We start from the raw sequence: 19,366 nt of genomic DNA on the forward strand, positions 1-19,366 counted from the left end.
TTGAATACTTTTATTACACTTTAATTGCAATCTAAGTTGCGCATCACTCAAATTGTACTAGTATATGGGTGAACGCAATGTTACGTTCCACCCACAATATTGGTGGAACTATGATCGCTCCACGTTACTCATCACCGCAGAGTTCTGGCCGAATTCCGCCAATTGCCATGTGGTATTATGTTTCTCGCATAAGGCTCCAGAAAATGTGAGCAGGCAAGCCCGAGCAAGATTTGACGTCCCCAAGCGTGATTTTCTAATGCTCCGGTCGTGGGCGGTCACGTTCAGATGGCTGCTGTTCGAGTAGATTTGATGCCGCTCAAGTTGATTTTCTACTCTGATGGCAGCAAAATCAACTGAATTGGTGCTTTTGTGCAATGTGTGGTGTTGTTTGCACTGATTTTCAGTGCTGCACGCGCTACCAGCGCTAAATTGCAACTCGAGCTGCATATTTTCTGCCTGTTGGCGGAACTCCACAGAATCTCATGGAGTTTTTATTTAAGTCTGCCGAACTCTGCAGAGTGAAACTCCGCAAGATCCACCCACCCTTACACAAGTATGCATGTCATATATTCCTATTGAGACTATTAACAATTTCAGTTCCATAGCAACTCATGAATGTAATGTACAGTGCTAACAAAAGTTTCTATCTACGCACACAAGTTTCTTTAAGAAGTGGAAGTGGCTCACTAGACACCAGGAACGGTTCTTATCTTATTTCCAAGTTTAGAAAAAGGTATCTTACCGGCAGGAACCTGGACAGAATTGCTCCACTCACTCCAAAGGTTTTTTACGTCTGCACGCTTGTGGCATACTTGGATTTCGAAAGGGAAGTTTTTTTCAAATTGTATTCGGCAAGATTCTGGAAAGAATAAACCCTGGAAAGTTACATTGCGCAACTGAAGAAGAACAGTTTGCTAAAGACAAATCTACCCCCAAGCACTGGTTGCAGATTCAGCTCAAAGTTAGGGTAAGAGGTGGAGTTGGATGGCAATGAAAACTCTTCCAATTTCTGAGGAAATGTTAAATCAATGGGAGAAATCTCTGGCAAAATATCCCCCAAAATACTATCAATTTTCCCTATATTGGGGAAACTTCATCTGTGAATTCCCCTTCAGAGTTAGAACTTACTCCAGAAACGGAAGGGGTTTAGATCACCTCTCAACTCTAAATCATGTTCTAAACCTATCTTGGTCTAGTGTTCCGTGGTCCGCCTCGCACACTGTGCTCACCAAAGCCGTGAAAGGTGAAATTGATAATGGCGCGCTTTACACCATAATGTTCTGTATTAATTTTATATCAGAATTAATACTCTTGGCTTTGAATTTTCTTTTTGTCAAAGTTAAAACTTACCAAATTCTGTCCAATGATTTCTGTCTTGGGACTTGCAATCTATCTAAATAAATGGATAATTTATAATTACTGATGGCACATGTGTTGACTGCAACAATCAGAAACGGTGCAACAAGTATAAAGGCTGAATCACCCCAATCAATATTCCAAAATATTTTTTCTTGCATTTGGCTGCACAACTAGTTAGTAAAGACATTTGTCTGAAAATAATCACTGCTTATGGGATTGTATTGAGAAGGTGGTGACATGTTAATAGCTACAGCTGTAGTTTTTTGTGTGTAAAGACATTCAATTAGGGTTGAGGTAAGAGCAAGTGTCAATTATAGTAGTGTGTGTTTTACATCCACTGTTTGCTACTCAGGGCATTGCTTTCCCTTTTCGTCACTACCCTCTTCCTGTCAATTGCTAACACCAGCTAACTACCCCACTCTTAAGGAAAGGTTGCTTGCTGGTTAGGGAGCCAATAATGAAGATGTTCATTGGCTGACAAGAGGATAGAACTGGCCAATCAGACAAACTCATGTTTCCTCTAGAGAGCAGAAGTAGCTACCAGCTGATGACTTAATGGTGGCCAGATGGGGTTTAGGAACTAGTCTGGCAGATCTAGGATGCTTATCTGATTGCCAGTGAAACCAGAGCTCCTTATAAAAAGCTGTCTAATTCCTGGTTGGTTTTAGCAGATATAATGGAGCATACTAACTTTTCCTCAAACTTAGGGACTTATTTTGAGTTTGGTAGAAAGAATACTCCATCTCAAATGTGGTGCACATTCCATCCGTCATATAACAACTGCATTAAAGCCAACGGCACTTGTAATGTCAGGGACAGGAGATCCGCCAAATTTTGATGGGCTAACCCGTCTGCCAAACTTTTAAATAACGGTATTAGTTTCCACTCGCACATTTTAGACATATAAGAAAAAAAATTGTGCATACCTTTATGATTTAAAGCTAGAGAAAAAAATATTGAAAAATCAGGTTGTTTTGGTTGAAGATTTTTTTTTGGGCTGGGGAAAAACTTCTTCTGTGATGTGTACTGTAGAAGACCTTTTGAACTCTCGTACTCATCGGGCGAGGAGCAAACATGTGCAAAAGAGCATTTGCTCTAGTCCATTATTTATGTAGTCACGCCCTTGGTATATTGTGAAATAGTGCCAACAAGACAGGAGGGTGTAAAACGCAGGTGGGAGTCTAGGCTCAGGACACGCTGCGAGGTCCATGCGTTGCCTTAGCGCAACCTCAAGAAGCAGCCAATGAAAAGCAAGAACGACTCAAATCAGACATGTCAAGATTTAAGGAAATCCAGCTGACATTTTTACATAAAAAAGAAGAATGGAAATACATTGACCACACCGCAGATGGAGGCTAGGAACTGTGATCCCATTCTAAATCTCAGGCATAAGCCAGCTCCAAACCATGTGTTCTTTAATAAGTGGAGATTGTATCTTTAAAGAAAGCAAATGAAGAAAGAGATAAGAAAATTCAATCACAAAAAGGTATAACATACGTAGGGAGTATTGAGAAAAGGAAGGGAACAAAACGCAGAGACGGGGAAGTAAATATGAGGATTTAGACTGAGCTAAACTAGGAATAAAAAAGAAAAAGAGAGCCAGAGGGAAGTAGTAAATGATGGGAAGAGGTAGAAGGAGAGGGAATGAGTGGATATAGATGAAAGAACTGAGGGACTGCGGAGCGAGAGAAACAAAGCATTGAGAGGAACAGGCCAGGAAATAGAGCATAGAGTTAAAGATGAAGAGGAGAGATAGCAAACTAACATTAATAGAAACCTGTGTTTATATGGTATTAATTACTCACTGCTATAAATAACAGATGCGACTAATACCTAATTTTACTGTACTCAAATTACTCTCTGCGGAACAATGGAAGTCTGTAAAGAAATATATGGGAACCTAGAAACAAAGAAGAGAATATGAAAAAATAAAACAAAGGAGGGCATATCTGTATGGTCTTTTTCACAAGTTTGTTATCAATTTTACCTCTGTCCATCTAATACTGCCTTCTTCTCTGTATCGCGCTCTTTTCAAGAATACGTGCTTCTGGCGCCTCCATGTCATCGTCAAAGTGCCGTTCAACTTGGAGAAGTTAGGGATAGACGGAGCTTCGTACTTCACTGAAATTACATAAGTCAATGCAGAATCACTGTGACCTGCTTCTTTAAACCAGGAAAGGGTCCCCCGCAGCCTGGTGCAGGGACCAGGATCTAAAGGTATGCCATATCGAATAGCGTTTCACATGCAAAATCCACCTGGTGTCCACCACGGTTCTAAGACGCTTTGCACTTATGCCTTCTATGCACCTAATTTACTAATGTTTTTATTTGCTTAAGATAGTTTTAAATGGGAAGTTGGGTTTTGGGGCATTTAATGGACCACAGTACAAGACACCAGAACGATCCGGTCGTTTTATATATTCCAAAGTATATTGTGTTACATAGCTAACACTTTCTCCCTCCTTGCTATCTTCCAACACATTTCAATTGGATGAGAGGCACGTGAGACTTTGGTACTTTACATGGAGTACACATGCCAACGCATTCACATAAAGAAACATAGTACCGTGTGCATAGCATTTCAACATAAGTAACGCCTGATGTGTCTCAAAGGATATTCGGGAGCAAGAAAGATGGCAGCCGCTTAGAGCTGAATTTAAGCTGTTAAATATAAAAGAGTGATTGAAGGTAAATTGAAAACAATAAAGTAACGGGATAGTTCTTGCAATCTGTATTGTGACCATCCAATATCCCACAAATGTGTTGGTCTAAAATTCCTCTTTTATTTGTTTCACAAAAGGGGAAACCAACCTACGTTAGAATCAGTAACAACGCACTTAATAATATCTAACTGGAATCTCTTTGCTCCTTAGGGAATTATTATTGAGTTGTGTATTAAGAAAGCCTCTCAAATCCACATCAGAATTTGGGGGAAATAGTTTTCAAATCTTTTACTTTCAATCGACTCTCCTCTCATATACATATATGGCTTGTAAAAATGAGATGCATATCCAACGTAAGTCACTTTAGGAAAAGAACAAGTTTGAAAAAGCTGCAACCTGAGGAGCTTTCGAAAGATGCAGAATATCCGCTACAGAAATATCTTTGATTCTTATACCGAGCCTTTGGGTAGAGGACTCTCATTCCGCAAGACGTCCAGTTAAACATTGCTGATTTTACATACTAATGATAATAACATTAATATTATTGGTAGTGGTAGTAGTATTAATAATCATACTAATAATTATAATTATAATGATTATTATCCTTATGATTGTTGTTCTTCTTATCATTATTTTCTTATTATTGTTATTTTGTTTGTTATTATTGTTGTTCTTATTCTTATCATTATTATTAATAATAATACTAATAATTATAATAATCATTATAATGATTATTATTATCCTTATGATTGTTGTTGTTCTTATCATTATTATTTTATTATTATTGTTATTTTGTTTGTTATCGTTGTTCTTATTGTTGTCATTATTATTATTAATAATACTATTAATTGTAATAATCATTATAATGATTATTATTATCCTTATGATTGTTGTTGTTCTTATCATTATTTTTTCATTATTATTGTTATTTTGTTTGTTATTATTGTTGTTCTTATTGTTATCATTATTATTAATAATAATAATACTAATAATTATAATCATTATAATGATTATTATTATCCTTATGATTGTTGTTGTTCTTATCATTATTATTGTTATTTTGTTATTATTGTTGTTCTTATTGTTATCAATATTATTAATAATAATACTGATAGTAGTAGTAGTGTTAGTATTAATAATATTATCTTCACCATCTTCATCATCCTCATATGATCAGATCACAGGAAGGCCAGGCTGGATTTTTCATCCTTTCGGCGTTAAAGTTAGAAGGGTTTCGTTTTCTCATAATACTTCTTGGCTATTTCTGTGTGCGATCGAACAGGGCGCCGGGATCTGTAACAGGCTTCTCGGTACCTGTGCAACTTTCTTCGAACAGTGGTGAGCGAGTGACTATAAACATATGTTACCAAGGTGTCCAAGAATTGTCAGTGGACATACAAACCTTTTTTGTGAATATACACCTCAGACAGATGTATGAGGTGACTATAAACATATGTTACCAAATTGTCCAAGAATTATCTGTGGACGTACAAACCTTTTATGTGAATATACACCTCGAACAGATATATGAGCCTTGAAGAAGTCCCTGTAGGGACGAAACGCGTCGGCTAATTGAATTGTGTGGATTTTATCAATTTGGTGCATTCTGACTTTCAAATAAAGAATATTTTCTAAAAAAGAACATAATACTACATGGATTGAAAAAAATTATTTGTCAGATCGTCGATGAAACCTGCTGATTGAACTGATTGGATATATACTGATAATTTATGTGTGCGGAATTCCTATCTATTATACTTCTTGTAAAAGCATCAATAGAGGGTTTGGCTGCTCATTCAGAACCTTCCAATAATAGTGCCGAGAGACAGCTTGGTTTCTTGTGATGGACATGGACGCTGGTAACAGTATTACTGCCACATATATAATTATGTTACTGTACAAAACTATATAATGTGCCCTAAACATACGTGCTTTATATAGGGACTCAATTAATTTTTTCGACAGTGGCAATTAGTGATGAAAAAGCATAACTTAACATGTGTGTTTGTACAGCGCAGATTCATCCAAGGGTATCTTGGTGCTGAATAACAGATGTTTATTGTTACCCAACTCAATTATACTCATGTTATCAACCTCAGAGGAATGAAACATGTGAATATGAGGTTGAACACAGGCCCATATAGTGGTCGCATTAGTCCACTAAGCCACCAGCCCGATGATGAAAGCAGAGCACGGGAAGAATAAGTGAGCAAAAGGATTCTCAGGTCAAAAATAGAATTGGAAATATCCAAGGCAGACATACCAGAATCATTGAGCCGCAGGGTAATGTTATCCGATGAATAACAGCATCCGATCGTGCACGATTCTACCCATACGGTAATGAATGCTTTTATGAATATGTGCTCCTTTTCAATAGTACACTGCATAGAGCTTCCTGCTGAGAAAATTCGTTGGGAGCTTGCACCATCGTTCTCACTGAAAAAAAGACCATTAAAAAACAGTCGTGAGTGTAGAGAATTTTTCAAAAAATGTTCGGACTTGTTTGTGCTTTGTAATAATTAGAATTGAGCTAAAATGGCAGGGCCATCATGCAAGTGATTTGAACAGGGTCAACCGGCACTTTTACAGGTGATATTGTCAATTAATACAGATCCATAATCTCTACAAGTGTTGTCAGAATTTAAATCCTAAATCCCATCTCTTACATTCTCCCTAAATTGAATGGCACACTATCTCTAAGATCAGTTCTCTGCTGTGAATTTTAGGTTGCATGATTTATTGGAAGAACATTCAAATCCTAAACTTTTACATAAATGCTTGGTCTTAAAGGTTTTTCAAGTTTTTCAGTTCTCACTAACCAGCTATTTTGGGTTCCACCAAAAGATGACGCTAGCCCTGTTACAAGCTCTAACAACCCGCTCTAACCTCAGAGTTACAGTGAACTCTTGTGATTGTTGAAACTGAGCGCAAAATACTCACTTCACAATGAGAGTTGAAACAAATTGAGCAAACCTTATTCAATAACCCTTTGAGTGACTATGGTATTATGGCAATATTGCTATCACTACATCATAATTGTTGTTATTTGGGAGCAAGCCAGAATGGGTAATATTTCGCTCATCTTTGTGCTCATCCTACTGTGTCAAAATCTATCACAAAATCCATCACATTCTGTTTTTTCAAATGTTGATTTATCTTTATGAAATGGTTTTCGCTACTTACGCGTAGTACAAACGATAGATTCGTGATGCAGCATCTTCCCAAGTGCAGACTGCAGTACTGGAGTCACGAGTAAGGTAACAGCTTAAATTTGTAGGACCACCTGTTTCTAATTCTGTGATACAAAGAAAAAAATCCATAGAAATCTATTTTTATGGGCTAGATCCTTATTCTAATAATGACTCATTTGCTAATTAGCAGAACATAAATGTTTTTTTCTAATGTTGTACATAACATTCTGATGACACAGATGGACTTGCCAAAGACCTAATAAGAGATTTTGCCCAAAAAGGTTTCACTAATTTTCTTAAGTGTTGGCGTCTTCACTTGTGATACATATATGCATACATTAAATATTGCGCCTCTCGAACAAAGCTACTTTAGTCAGAAACATAGAACAGATTAATTTTTAATATTTTTACTATCTACTGAGAAAGGATAAGGGGAATTGTGGTTTTCAAGAGGGATGCCTCTAGATCACTACCAGTAATTGCTAATAAAAATACATATGTCATTCAGTCTATAGACCCTGAGGGATCTCTCTGAATCCTAGCCTACAAATGCCAATAAAAATGCATACCTCATTGTAATTTGGGGATATTCCAACATATAGCCTGAAAATGTGAATACTATAACACATAAACACAGTAATAAACTGTCATCTTAGACATACCTTTGGGTTTCAGAGTATATTTGCTTATCACCTAGCACATTAAATATACATATTTTGAAGGATATCTCTTGATGTTCACATTTAAATGCTTACGACATAATACACGAATTCTGCTTAATCTGAAGGATGCCTCTGGATCTAACTTAACCTAGAATGTGTCATCTCTGAGGGCCAGCTCTGCCCTCTGAGGCCGGAGCAATCAGGCTTCCTGCATTCGCGGATACATGTCCTTATTCTGTGACTTTTAAATTAATGTAATGTGTATTTGCTTAGACGACCTTTGGGTTGTGTGCGACTTTTTGGAGAGAAAGTGAATATTATGATATTAATTTTGCATACATGCTTGATATGTTCAATGTTGACTCTTTCTTTGATGGTTTAGTCTAGTACGGTCATTCAGTGCCGCCAATCCCAGCGCTGTATTATCTGACCATATAATTGGGAGGGGGTGAAGTTTTTTTTTTATTTTAGAAACCTTGTTATAATTGTGTGTTGTAATTAATTTTCTGAATTTATTTTTTTTAATTTAGGACTTTGATTAACATGCAAACGATCCAGTAGAAAGCAGAAAGGTAAAGGGGATTTCTCTCCCCTCCCGCTCAGGTATTCTGAGAAATGTTTTGGTGAGTTTCCCCCACTTCTCATGCAGGGCTCAATCTTTGAAAAATTTAAACTGCGCCACTTACACCTTGACATTGTAATATCAGACTGCTTCGCAGATGCAATTTAAGCGAAGCATTTGCAATACAACCAAAAATAATTTTTGTGCCGCCACAGACGCACACATATGTTACGGCACAAAAATGACATTTCACAAAATATGTGCTTTATTAATATTGATGAGACAGAAACTCCATTCATAAATACCCTGAATGCCAGTAAAGGTGGGAATAAAGGCTGTGATAGACAGTTGACCTACATTACTCCATTCATATTTGCAAAATTGCATTTTTGTATTGCAGTTCCTGTTCCTGAATGTGACCGGCATTAGGAGGAGAATCTAGATGCCCCCAGGGAAGCCAAGAGGTCCCCCCAGTGACGGCGTACGCATCCGCAACGTGGAAGCTGCTCCTCGCGGACAGCTTTCGCTTTACATATGCAACACCACTTCCTTTGAGAAGCCGGCGTGTCATCATTGGTTTGCAACAGCATTTGTTATTGCGGGTCTGCGTCACATTTTTTTGCAATTTTTATAGAGTGGGTATGACCTTTCCATGCCCCCTCTAGAGAGTCAGAATGTATCAAAAAGACATTTGTGAATCGTAATGTATGTTTGTACTTTGCAACATAGGACTTTGTAGGCGCAAAGCCTGCGATTTAGCAAACCTTATGCTCTGCAGGCACAAAACCCTTTGATGCAATGTAATGTCTGTTTTTTATGTCTTAGCAGAGGGATACTCCCCCAGAATCTCATTCCCAGCTTGGAAGCTACTACTTCTTTCAGAAGAGCCAGTAAAGATAGCGTTGTAGTCCTAACCACTTCCTAGCATTCGTCGTTGACGGGGCGGCAACTGGAAAGTACCAACTTTAGTTGTAGAAGTTAGCAAACTGCCACCCAACAGAAGTGAGTTTCAGAACACTGAGCAGACTTCCTTAGAGGGAACTTGAGATCTGTCAACAACTCTAACACTGTGACCAAAATGAGCCACCCAGTCATTGTAATATGGGACATTCCGCCTAGCACAGGTCGTTAGATGATCTACCACGGGCCCTAACATGTAGCACCAACGAAACCGCTGACGCTTCTTCCTGAGAACACTACCTTGGTTCCATGTGTGAGTTTCTGGGAAATCACAACCACTGATGCCCGAGCAAGGCTCTGAAAGTTAGCACAGCAAGACAGCGGCATAAAGTACAACAAGCATTGGCAAAGCTAATAGGTAAGCACATGACAAGCTTTTTATTTTTTTATTATTATTGGCAAATGCATAGATTGAACATTTAAAACTAACAAAAAGTAAAAATGCATCAGTAAAAATGTCGTGTGTACAAGTTTGCCAAAAAAAATTCAAAACAAATAAATAAATCATTATGAAATTACATTAGAAAAAAACATGAAATTAAGGCATATGTTGACTCACAAGCAGTGGCACTAAAGTGGACTACATTTGAGGTGGATGTGCACATGCACACAAGAGAGACGCCGGCAGTGTAGAGAGAGCCTACAGCTGAAGAGGGCTGACCTACTTCCCCATGCTGTCTGCTGTGGTGGGCGGATGTGCCCTGCTAACCATAACTGGCATTTCAGTGGTTGTGAATATTTGAGTCAGAACCATGACTCAGGGTCAGATTTACAGTTTGGCGGACAGAGTACCCGTGTGCAAAACTCTCATTTCACCGCCTTATTTAGAGATGAGCAGACAGTACGGTTTCTATCGACACCCTGGTTGGCGCCGTCAACGGAAAGCTTCCTCCCATGGTGCGACGGATGAAGTAGGCAGCGTCAAAGGGATGGCATTACACAGCTAGCCCTCTTTAGGATGGATGGTGTGATGTTGTGTTTTTTCTATCGCCACGTGAGACAGCTGCTGCGGAGAAATGGGAAATATAATGCTCCTAACAGCCTTGAGGAAAACTCTCAGGGTGCGTGTGTCATTAGGTTTTGTTTTGTTTTTTAGAAACAAACTCTGCCACCCTGATGGACTAAACTCAGTCCACCAAAGTCTAAAGCAGCCCTCAGTTTTGAACTGTGTTTTTACATTGAATTTATAGGGTTTTATTTTATAACAGACTTTATTGTCAACCTTTGCTGTGTCCAGCCTTTGGCCAATGCTCGGCCATGGTTGGCCGCGTGGCTACAGGCAGGCCCTGCAGCCAACATGGCGCAGACTGCATGCCCGTGCTGTGCACTGCCCAAGGCCACGCACATCCCTTGCCTCCATCACATGTAGGAATATTCCTTGGCATGTTGAGGTTCATGTTTTGTGGCACAAGAACTGAGATCTGCTGGACAACCATAAACATATTATTGAAATAATGAAGGGAATTTTCTGCAGCACAATTATTTTTTGTGGCACAAATATGAGCACATTGTGTGTCATTATTGCATTCCATGGATCACATGTATTGGTATTTTCCTCCTGGCCAATAGTTCACAGGGGACTATTTCTTATGGAGGGACTGTTTGTTAACACACTCTAGCGGAGTCACGTCTTGTCCTGCTGCACTGCTCTGGGTCACATGCAGGCTGTGATCTTTGCCCTCCGGACCCTTTGTTCTCTTGGCAAACTATTCTTTAGCCTTTTACCTTTTGGTGCAGTATTCATAGTGACTTTTTTCTTTGCACAGTATTTGTAGTGGCTTTGTGCACAGTATTCTGGGATGTTTTCAGTATGGCACAGTATTCTGAGAAACTTGCGTTTATCATGCACCAGCATTTCTTACGATCAAACTTTAAATGTGTGGTTTCCTCTTGCTAGAGACGTGTGATGTTTACATTTAGAACGGGAGGCTATCCTGAACAACTGGTACAGTGGGCAACGATTCCCCACATCCCCTGTCTTTTTGTATCGATAACCCCTCTCGACCAGGCTCAAATCCACAACTCCTGGTGATGACTCTATAGGTTCAGCAGTTTTATGTTTTATCTACTATGGATATTTTATAGCGCCTGTATGGAACCCCTTGTAGGAGAGTAGGGTCTGCTATCCTATGGTCACCCCATATTTTTGCTTTTGCTTCACTGGTTTTATGGCTTAGTGTGGCTGTGAGCCTGCTAATCAGACCCACAGCCCTGCTGTTCTCTCCCTAAATAAATGCAAATGTACACTAGGTGCATTAATAATTGGAACTGGTTCACCTTATAGCCCTGTAACAGTGTACCCCAGGTACCCAGGGCATAGGTGTACCCTAGGCCTACCAGGGGCTGCAGCATGTATTATGCCACCCCTGGCCTGGCCTCACTATTTGACACAACTGGCTGATCACTCAGCTGGGGTAAGTTGGTGTAATCACCTCTTACTTAGATATAGTATATCTATATCTAACATATATGGACACATGGTAACCTATCAGTCACTCCTATGGCAGGCCTTAACAATCCTGGAGGCAGAGTGCTTGGTTCCATGTGAGATGGTGCTCTGGCATGAGCTGAGCCTGTCTGCAGCTTTCGGAACAACGTCCTTTAGCTGTTTCCATGATATTGCCATACCATATACTCTTAAGTGCATTATGAACCTCGCGGTCAAATGCTAACTCTGGTTTGGATTTATCAAAACATGTCGAGTAAGGTATCATATGATTTGGAATACTACCCCCTCGCCAATTCTGGAGATGGGGGTAGCATTCCACCCTTCTAGAGGGACACGACATGTACCTAACCTGAAACCCGGGTAAAGTTAGACAGAGCCTCAGCATCACAAAATGGATGCTGCCACCACAGACACAAGTCTGCCCTCCTGCTGCTGGGAGTCCTTCCAGCTTGGGAGGTTTGGACAAAGGGTTTCCTGTCAGGGGAGGTGCTTGCACCACCCCAGACAGGATTTGGTGTAGTGGGTTAGGGAGGGCTGAATAGATTGAGACATGCCTGTGGCAAACAAGGTGTCCCTGTGCATATGCCAGTTCAAACCGGAGCTGGGGCTCTCTAGCCCCAGCCCTGGCGCGAAACTGAACAAAGGAGAGGGGGTGTAACCACCCCCCCTTCCTGGTCCCACCCAGAGGAGGGACCTAGCAGGTAATCCGGCCCCTAGATTTGGAATAAGAGTAGGAGCTGTGTCCCAGGACTTCAGATCATCCTGAAACTCGACTTGAAGAAGAAGAATCACTGGACTTCGACGCTCTGCTGCACAGAAGACTGAAGAGAATCTCCCTTGTGGTCAAGGAGTGACCACCCTGTGAACACAGGCACCATCCAGCAACTCAACGACTGCTTTGCCGCCGTCTCCCGCCGGAGACCGAGCCCAGAGCCCAACAAGACCCAGACTCCCAGACATCTCAGAACCCGACCCATAGTCCCTGCAAAGAAGAGACCCGTGGGGGCACCGAGAGACGTGGGACCGGCCATCTTGAAACGTCCACGACACGCTGACTGCGCAGCACCCGAGGCATCCTCATCGTTGTGCATAGGGTCCTGAGAAGCCCCATCACCGAGCAGCATTTGCACCAAAAACCAGCCCTCCAGCATCCACGAGATGTGCGTGGGGCCCTTTTGCTTTTTGCCACTCGACACGTCATCCCGGTTAATGGCCCGTTGGCTAGTGTCCATCTTGGCGATGAAATCTACAAACAACACTGCTGGTCTGGTTGCTCCAGACTGGCCCTTGCTCCTGTGAAAAGGAGCAGCCCCTCTGACCTTGCTGGTTAGAGTACCAAGCTTTCATCGACTCCTGCGTGGCTTGCATTAGCCAAGGCCTGTTTGCTCCCATCGAGAAGCCGACGCCGCCATCAAGTAGAGCCTTCGTGGGACAGCTTGTGAGTGACTCCTGGACGTCGTCGACATCTTCACTTCCACGTGGCTGCAGAGACAAGCTTCAGTTTTTCACCTGTTGGCACCCGACATCGCCTGGTTCCATCCTGGTTCCACGCCGGTCACTGGCTAGTGACTCTGAACAGTGTCCCCTCTGCTTTCAGGTCTTTTACTCTTCAGATCCACCCTTGGATCCACCGGATCTCTTCTTGCCTGGCCGCCTGCAGCATCTTCATCTTCAGGCTCCATAGACCTGCACGACGAAACCCGACGCACTTTGACACCTATGCACCCGCTTCCTGTGGGTGAGGTAACACTGGCACTCCGGTGTTCCTGTGTAGAGAAACATCTCTAGCGTCTAGGTTTCCAGTTGTTAGGTTCTGGTCCATCCGGAAGACTCTCTTTGCTTTAACTTTGTGACTTTTACGCACCCATTGCATCCAATAGGTGCACGCGTGTAACTTTCAACACTGCACACACATCCTGTGGGCCTCCTGGTCACTAACTACTGTTAGCTCCTTGTAGTCCCAGCAATTCTCAAGGCCCTAGGCCTTCTTACTCTTCTATACGTGGTTCTTATACTACTATTTTAGTATATGGTTGAGCCCATCCATAATTGTGCAACTTTTGTATATTTAAACATTGCCTTGTATTAACGAATGTGCTTCTGTGCTCATAAAGAGTATAGGGGATACTTTTAGTAAAATAAATACATATATATTTTGAATATATATCTGTGTGGTGTCCTTTCATTTGGTATTCAAGGAGGTTACATATGGTAAAACAGCTGGCTTCACATGCCCTCGAGAGTTTAGCCTGCAGACTGCACTGTCCACGCTACCACTAGGATAGCTGGTCTATCAAGGTTGACTTCAACCACCACCATAAGGGTTGTTTGGCATGGTACAAGGTGATCACTAGAATTAGTGAGCAGCATATACCAGGCCAACTTCTCACAGTGGTGAGCAGCAGTTGGGATTTGAGCTTGCTGTGTTTTACCAATTGTAATCTTTGAAAATATCATTTGAAAGATCATACAGGTACCTTTAGGTACATATAAAACAAGACTAGTATACATAAGTTCTACTGAACTTAGTTGTTGTAGAGCAAAGGGAGTAGCACACCCTGACTACAACTAACTAGAGAAGGTCCAGTAGGAAAACACCAGTGTAGGTAGATTGCAACACATCCACCTCACTAAGACAATGGCTGGAGCAGCAGGAGCCACTGGGCTTCCAGCTGTTGAGAGTGACCCTCAAAGGACACCATCCAAAATATTCTATGTTAAACTTTCAGGAGTTAAGACAACTGTGTAACACCAGAAGTCTTAAGCAGGGTCAAAACCCTACTATAGCCCAACTCCTAGAGCTATTAGATTACTCTGATACTCTAAGGGCCCCTGACTCCTACTGGGTCTGGAGATGGAGGTCACCCATCTGAAGATGATAATACTGATGCCCCTGTCCCTAGCACTCAAGAAGAAGATGAGGGGGAAGATGATTCAGATGATGATAGAAATAGCCAGGTGCCAGTCAGGAGACTTAGCCAGGCCAACTTAAGCTTACATGGGACTGGATATGGGATACCTCCCTACAGACCCCCAAGCAGTCTTAACCAGAGACAGAGGGTGAGAAGATCCAGCTCAAGTGGATCTGACCATTCCAATGGCTCTAAAGGCTCCAATGCCTCTAATCAGAGAAGGATGACTTCCCCTCAGAGAAGAGAGCATGAAGCCAAGATGAGAGAGGCTGAACTTAGGATCCAAAGGCAAGACCTAGAGGTTGCCTTGGCTAAGGAGAAACTTGCTAGAGCAAGACAGTCTAGAGAGAGTGGATTAGATTCCACTGGTGGCAGCAATATCCCTAAGGATAAAGACAGGTCCTATGACAATAGAAACCTGAGTAAGATGGTGCCCCCCTACAAAGCTGGGGATGACATCCACAAATGGATAACTGCCCTTGAGAGGGCCTGCAGAGTACAGCAGGTCCCTCAGGAGCAGTGGGCAGCAATCTTGTGGCTCTCCTTTGAAGGTAGAGGCAGAGACAAGCTCCTCACCGTTAGTGATGAGGATGCTAGAAACTACCTGGTCCTGAAGAGTGTTCTGATTGATGGGTTAGGCTTAACCACTGAACAGTACAGGTTAATGTTCAGAGACACCCAGAAGACACAGACTCAGGACTGGTCTGAATTTGTTGAGTGTGCCACTAAGACTCTGGAGGGCTGGTTGCTGGGAAGTAAGGTTGCAGATCACACAGGATTGTATAATGTAATTATGAGAGAGCAAATCTTAAATAATTGTCAGAATCAGCAGTTGCATCAACACCTGACTGACTCAGATCTGACCTCTCCCCAAGAATTGGGAAAGAAGGCAGACAAATGGGTTAGAACCAGGGTGAAGCAAAAGAACCAGAACCAGGGTGGTGACCAAAAGAAGGCAGACCAAAAGGGTGGGGAACAGAAACCTAAATAACAGAAGTCTTCTCCAGGCCCCCAACAGAATAATGAGGGGGGTCCCAAACTTCTAAGAAGAAGAAGAAAGAAGGTCAGAAAAAGCCATGGTGTAATGTCTGTAAAAACACCTCTCACTGGACCAGTGAGTGTAAGAAAACTGGAGCCCCCATCACTGCAGCCCCTAAGGCACCTGCACCCCCTAGTACAGTTGGCAGTGTTGGTCCTCAGGCTAAGGGAGTAGTGGGGTTAACCTTGGGTACTGAGGGAGATTCTGGCCTAGTCAGAACCCCTGCACAGGCTGTTCTGGTTTGTGATGTGGACATGGATTTGTCCACTACTATGGGTCCTAGTAATCTGGGCAAGTACAGACAGACACCTTTAATCAACAATAAAGTGGCTCAAGCATGAAGGGACACTTGTGCCAGTGTCACAATGGTGACACCTGGCTTTGTGGACCCTGGTCAGATAGTGCTAGGTGATAATTACCTAGTGACCAACGCCAGCAATATCTCTACTGCATATAGTGTGGCAATTGTTAATTTCTCCTGGGGAGGGGTAACTGGCCTCAAAAAGGTTGCGGTAAGTGCAGACCTCCCAGTTGAATATCTGTTGGGCAATTACCTAGAATCCTCTCTATGGTCAGAAGTGGAGTACAGGACTCATGCAGAGATGTTAGGGATTTCATCACATGTCCTTGCTGTGACCAGGTCACAGGCCAAAAAGTGCCTCACTGAACCTAAGGTCTTGGAGCCTGGAACAATGGACCAAGTACCTACCAAGAAGAAGAACAGAAGGGTTAAGGCTGTGCCTTCCCTCCTGCCTGAAAGTGAAGATCAGTCTTCTCAGGAAACTGATTTTGAGACTCCTGAAGGAACTGTCCCTGAAGAGCTTGAACCTGACCAGGTTGAGTTTCTGGGGACAGGGGGATCTTCTAGGGCTGACTTAAGGCAGGCTCAGTTAGACTGTTCTTCCCTTGAACCCCTCAGACAGCAAGCCGCTGCTGAGGCTGCTGGGAATGCTCAAGGTACCCATAAAGTATATTGGGATGATGGGCTCCTTTATTCAGAGGCTAGAGACCCAAAACCTGGTGCAACCAAGAGGTTGGTTATACCGCTGCAATTTAGGGGCTTCCTTCTTACCTTGGCCCATGATATTCCTTTAGCAGGACACTTAGGCCAGAACAAGACTTGGGACAGGCTTGTCCCTCACTTTCACTGGCCTCACATGAATGAAGATACCAAGAAGTTTTGTCGCTCCTGTGTAACCTGCCAAGCCAGTGGCAAATCAGGTGGCACAACAAAGGCCCCCCTAATACCACTACCTGTGGTGGGGGTTCCCTTTGAAAGAGTGGGGATTGATATTGTGGGTCCACTGGATCCCCCCACAGCATCTGGGCACAGATTTATACTGGTGGTAGTGGATCATGCCACCAGGTATCCAGAGGCAATTCCCCTTAGGACCACAACAGCTCCTGTTGTGGCCAGGGCCTTACTTTTTTTTTTTTTTTTTTTTTTTTTTTTTGCTTTTTGAAAACCTTTATTTAAACATTTCGGTACACAGCAGAGAGCCTACAACCCTGCGGGCCGGCCGCGAGAAACCCATTTGGATGTATGTCGGATCACACAGCCCTGAGCCGTCAACCCGGAGGTACGGCGGCGTTGAGGAGTGCAAACGTACCCAGAGGTAGAGAAGAATATTACATGTCTCAGAATTAAGTAAACAATCACAAATTAGGGGCAGGCTGCCCTAGGAGGCATAAGGTGCCGAAACTTCCAACTCCCCCCCCCTCCCTCCCGAAACATCGGTCAACACTGCGCTTTCATGTGTGCCCTTGGCTGGCCAGCACCCTCCCCCCCCCTTTCCCGGCTCCCCGAGCCGCGATAGCAAGTGTCTAAACATCTCCGGGTTCTTCCTGCACAATGGAAGGGGGCTCGCAGATTCCCCCCCTAAAATCATTCCACTTGGACCACACCTCAACCCACTTGCGCGGGCACCCTCTCGCCACATATACTGTCTTTTCCTGCAGCATGCACCAGTCCATGTCGCTGGCCCAGTCTGAAGGTTTCGGCGGAACAGCGCTGCCCCAGAGCCTGGCGATGTTCCTTTTTGCTATCATTTGCCCGAGTGTCACCCAGAGCCTCCCCTTTGGCGGCAGGTCAGTTGGTTCCCATATGTTGAGGAGGCATCTCTTGGCTTCCGGGTGAATCTCCACCTCCCACACCTCCTCCATATCCCGCACCACCCTTCTCCAGCACCTCTGAATCTTCGGGCAGTCCCACAGCACGTGAAAAAAGGTTCCACTGCCTCCACACCCCCTTCTACATAGCGTTGTGTCCGCCCTACCCATCATATGTAGTCTTGTGCAAGAGATATAAACTCTGTGTAGGATCTTCAATTGGATGAGCCGCAATCGGGACGATATCGCGACCTCACGTGGAGAAGCCAGAGCGTGCAGCCACTCCTCGTCATCTATTTCCAGCCCTTCAGCGACCCACTTTTCTTTAAGGGGAAGAAGCAAATCTGGGGGTTATTAATAAGTTTTTTGTAGGTAAGGGATATGGCGTGTTCCGCGAGGAGTCCATCGAGCAATCTATCTTCGAGCGGGGAGGCTGGCGGCAGCTTGACCTCCGGTGGGATGTTCGCCTGCAAGGAGTGGCGCACCTGCAAGTATCTGAAATATTCGGCATCTGCCAGTTCGTATGCGTCCTGCATTTGGGCGAATGAGCGGACCCCGGCAGGTCCCCAAATGTCTTTGATTTGAGAGATGCCGATAAGATCCCAATTGCGGAATCCTTTGGTGCGTCGCAGATTTCCCAACGCTTCTGAGGCCCATAGTGGCGTGGCCATCGTGAGGACTCCGGACCATCCGAGCTTCTTCTGTGCGATGTGCCACAGCTTTACCGAATGAAGTGTCGGGCCGGTGAGTCTGCTCACACCCCGTCTAGAGTAGAGTGCTATTTCGTAGTTCCCTCCGGGAAGCAGCCATCTATCCATGCCGTAAGCCGGGTCATTCCCGTCCCCGTATGTCCCTTGGTTGATCGCGGATAGGTGGGCCGCCCAGTAGTACTTACGAATATCGGGGAGAGCGATTCCACCATCGTACCACCCCAGTGTGAGTTTGGCCAGTGAGATTCGGGGCTGCCCGGCCCAGAGGAGGTCGCGCAGCGCAGCTTCGATCGCTAGGAAGTAACTGTTCGGGACCAGGTGCGGGTAATTTTGGAGTGCGTATAGAAACCGCGGGAGCGAGAGCATCTTGAATAAGGCTGCCCTGCCCAGCAATGACAGGGGCAGATGCTGCCAGGATTTCGCCTCCCGTTGAAGCCGAAGCAGCGGCGGCTTGAGATTGTGCTCGTACAGCAGAGCCTTGTTAACAGTAATATACACTCCGAGATACTTAAACCCGTCCTCTGCAACCCGAATAGGGCAAGAGTCAGGGAGTCTGGGAGGGTCCCCACGGAGGACGTATAGATGCGATTTGGCCCAGTTGACTCGGAAGCCAGAGTTGCGACCGAAACTGTCCAGTATATTCAGCGCCGCGATCAGTGACCCACGCGGCTTCGAGAGGTAAAGAAGTATGTCATCGGCATAGAGAGATATCTTATCCTCCCACCCCTCCGCCCATGTTATGCCCTGCAC

General features: G+C 43.6%; 1 protein-coding gene across 1 annotated transcript in view; it reads right to left on the reverse strand.

Moving 5' to 3' along the window:
• The window catches only part of IL12RB1 (interleukin 12 receptor subunit beta 1), a 66,002-nt gene that overhangs the window by 21,220 nt on the left and 25,416 nt on the right, over nt 1–19,366 (reverse strand). Inside the window, exons 4-8 of the mRNA XM_085637884.1 lie at nt 7,206–7,317; nt 6,286–6,458; nt 3,347–3,480; nt 1,351–1,393; nt 743–859 (exon numbers count right to left, since the gene is read on the reverse strand). Of these exons, the coding sequence (XP_085494010.1) occupies nt 743–859; nt 1,351–1,393; nt 3,347–3,480; nt 6,286–6,458; nt 7,206–7,317 (579 nt within the window). The remainder of the gene's footprint in view (nt 1–742; nt 860–1,350; nt 1,394–3,346; nt 3,481–6,285; nt 6,459–7,205; nt 7,318–19,366) is intronic.

This window comes from Triturus cristatus, chromosome 12 (genome assembly GCF_964204655.1).
Source record: "Triturus cristatus chromosome 12, aTriCri1.1, whole genome shotgun sequence".
NCBI classification, from domain to species: domain Eukaryota; kingdom Metazoa; phylum Chordata; class Amphibia; order Caudata; family Salamandridae; genus Triturus; species Triturus cristatus.